This window comes from Eurypyga helias, unplaced genomic scaffold (assembly GCF_000690775.1).
Source record: "Eurypyga helias isolate BGI_N326 unplaced genomic scaffold, ASM69077v1 scaffold38152, whole genome shotgun sequence".
In the NCBI taxonomy this organism is placed as follows: domain Eukaryota; kingdom Metazoa; phylum Chordata; class Aves; order Eurypygiformes; family Eurypygidae; genus Eurypyga; species Eurypyga helias.
The window spans coordinates 20,123-23,546 of NW_010235988.1; the positions used below are offsets into that span (position 1 = coordinate 20,123).

General features: G+C 49.4%; 1 protein-coding gene across 1 annotated transcript; it reads left to right on the plus strand.

Annotated features, from left to right (window-relative positions):
• The first annotated feature begins 826 nt into the window (after window positions 1-826).
• On the plus strand, window positions 827-3,253 carry SRGN (serglycin). Its single transcript, XM_010146939.1, has 3 exons — window positions 827-917; window positions 2,710-2,857; window positions 3,040-3,253. Exons 1-3 carry the CDS (start codon window positions 827-829, stop codon window positions 3,251-3,253), a joined length of 453 nt encoding a protein of 150 aa, XP_010145241.1.
• Window positions 3,254-3,424: the final 171 nt, after the last annotated feature.

Below are 3,424 nucleotides of genomic sequence, written 5' to 3' on the forward strand. Positions count from 1 at the left end.
AAGGCAGCTCCCAGGTATCCATCCCTCTACAGAAGGGTTTCCATGGCTTTCCAGGCAGGCTCCTTGTGGAGCCGCATGCCGTCCTGACCCTTTGCCACGCTCCCTGGGGCACTCGCACCACACGACCGTGGTCCGGCCGAGCTAATCCGCTGTGCCCTTTCAGAAAGGAGCCGACGCATTTCTACCAGAATATGTTCTCTAAATTAATACAGTTTTTCACTTCTGTGAATATCTAAGATCTTTCTTTCAAAAAGAAAAAACCCCCAAAAACCCCAAACCTGGCATGAGATTCCAGAAATAATTTACTTTTGTGGAAGAAGGTTATTTCCCAGTTGGTGAAACCTGCGCTGATGGCGAGCAGCCAGCTCCTAACCTTCCTGGTGGACTGAGGGGGGGGAGGCAGGGAAAATCGCTGCCAGTGCCGGTGCAGAAGTGCAGCTGGGGGACATGAGGGTGCTGCTTTTTCTCTCCAGAGGAAACAGCAAACGCCCTGGAGCCCCCTGAGCAGCGGGCAGGTGCTGGGCGGGATGCACGCCTGGTCCACACGCCTTCAGGAAGGCGGTTGGTCCGGGGTTTGCTTTTCTCCTGCAGCAAAACCGGAGGCGAAGGCAGTGGGGATGGGTTTTTCTTTTTTGGGGAGTGATGAAGGCCGGGAGGGCAGGGCACCGGGCTTTTCTGTACATGTCTCAGTCCCGTCAATCAGGAAGCGGTGACGCAGGTTATGGGTTGGGTTTGAGGTTTTGGAAACCTTTTCTAAAAGTCGATCTCCTTGCGCCGCCGTATTTCTGAAGTGTGAAGCCGTGTGAAGGCTGGTGGCGAGCGGGGGATGCCGGCCAAAATGCAGCTCCTTATCAGATGTAACGGGAGGATTTTCCTGGCTATTTGTTTAATCCTCTTTGTGGGATACACGGCGCAAGGTAAAACGGGGCGGTTGTTCTCTCGGTAATCCTCTTTCTGGGCTATGCAGTGTAGGCCAAGTAGGCAGCCTCCAAATTTTTCAAACTGACCTTCTTCTAGGGGTAATGAGTTCTGCTCCGAAAAGCTGTTTTGCTAACATTTCATTTTCTGGAGGGATAAATGGTAGGAAAATGTGCTTTTGGCAAGTGGAGCATTTCTGCGTCCCTTTCCCACCCCTACGAGGAAAAGACTTCATAAAATACATTCCTGTATGTGTTTTTATTTTCAACCCACACATGTCAACATGTATTAACTGGCCCTTTCCTAGTGGTCAGGTTACTACTGTCGGTCAGCTGTGTAGTTACAGACCAAGTATGTAATAGTTCCCGTGTCATAACTGCTACGGTGTACTTTCTTGGGGGAGCAGGAAAGGAAAGTAGTCGTAAGTATGAGGAAATTAAACGGTTTATTCGGTACAATATTGCAACATGCAGCACTAAAACAGCTAGAAGGAAATGTTGATTCACGGTGACGCGTACCCTGTGGATTTGTTGCTTGCGAGAGGGAAGCGCTTTTCAAGCGTGTAGGCTATGATTTCTCCCCAGACCAAGGCTGTGATAGTGATAGGCTTTTGTTATGCATCTGCCACTCGGAGGCTGATGTTTGAGAGATTATGGCCTGCTTTTTGTCCGTCATCTATTTACAAAGCATTCAGCTGCAGTTGTCTCTTTGTTATTATTAAAAACCTTCTTTGTGATATGCTAAGAGAAAAAAATAAGTATGAAAAGGGAATACGCTGTGAGAGAAGCAGGAAATGATACCCATGAGATCTTTTTTTCTCTTACAGAGAAGTGTAGGAGGTAGCTGAAAGTCATCTAGTACATTATGGAAATATATAGGGCAATAGAGAAGTGTAATTACAGAAAGATATTCCCAAGAACCCGAGAAAAAATAGATAAAGTGTCAGCAGGAGGAGAATGCGCCAGGAGGCTTCAGAATTAATTACATGAGACCAAGAGGAAGGATGAAATGCTGCTGGTTCTATCTTTACTTTGTGATCATTAGTTTCTCCTTGTGGTACTTTTTGGAGACATGCTTTTCAGCGACAGCCCCAGTGAGGCACCTGGGCAACACCAGAACCGAAACCGTGGGTTTACATAAGAGACATGCCTAGGAGATGCCTGAACCATCTTTCCTGCCACTGCGTGCTCCGAGAGCCTATGTAATCCCCAAATCTGCTCCTGTAGCAGGCGGCTCTTGGCACACCTTGAATTTCCAACCTCCCCACTAAAAGTCACCCCATTGAACTCATAGGGCTGAGCTGAGGCAGGCAAAGCTGAAGTGGGGTTGGCCCTGATCCTTGCTGGAGCCAACAGAGAAAGGGACGACACAGGAGCCACTTCTCCGGTGTGATGCCTTGTCCCCCAGAGACCTTGAGGTACCTTCACCAGGTTTGGGGAGAGCTGCAGGTTGCGGGGTTCGGGGGTACCCTGGAAACGTGCTGTGCCCCGGGCCAGGGATTAGCCCTGCTGTGATGTTGGCATGAGGCAGTGTTTTCCCACAGGGTTTCCATTTCTAATTCCCGTGGACTCACTGGCACTTCATGTTAAGATGTGCCTGATGTCTCTGATAGCAGTGGTATTGTTTAGGGATGCTGGTAACCATTTACAAAAAAGTCTGCAGGGTTAATTTACTTTTGGGCAGTTGAGCAATCATGGCCACACAAATTACCTTCTTCCACTCCTTTAAGCTTTACTAGGTGCTACTAAAGTTAATAAGTCCCGGTGAATAACGCACGGCTGATTTGATCAGGTGCTCCGATGCAGAGGGCGAGGTACAAGAGAGTGAGGTGCCGATCTGACTCCTGGTCTGCTAACTGCATTGAGGAGAAGGGGCCCTGGTTCTACATGCCCACCGGTGGAGCCAACAGGATCCTTCCGCCCATGGCAGACCCGTCCCTGTAAGTTCATTTGCTGCACTTTCATTATTAATGCTAGCACCCAAAATCCGTTATTCCCATCACGACTGTCCTGTCACAGCGTGGCTCACCCATGGAAACGTGAGGATTCGGTGTGTCCAGTTGAAGAGATAATAAACAAATTCATAAATTTGAAATAAACAAGCTGCTGCTCTGCATTTCAGGATGAAGAGGTACCAAGAACTGGGTGACATATTTCCACTCTCAGATGAGGAGTCCGGCTCGGGGTCTGACACCGCAGTGGAAGCAGAGCCAGCCTCCGGGTCGGGGCTCGGTGACGGCGACGGCTTCTCCGAGGCGAACCTGCCCACCTTCCTAGCGGGCCTGCGAGATGGCAAGCTGAAGCAAAAGCTAACGGAGGAGGATTTGCTCCTGTAGGCCTGGAGACATCGGCCTCCTTGTGACGGCAGCGGCCTCCCTCACCTCCCACGGCCCTTCCTTGGGGTGTGACCCAATGTGATGGCCCCAAAGCGGTTTTAAACCAAGTCAATAAAAACTTTTCCTTAAAATCTTCATTGCTTTCACAAAAAAAAAAAAAAGTCTTTGTGC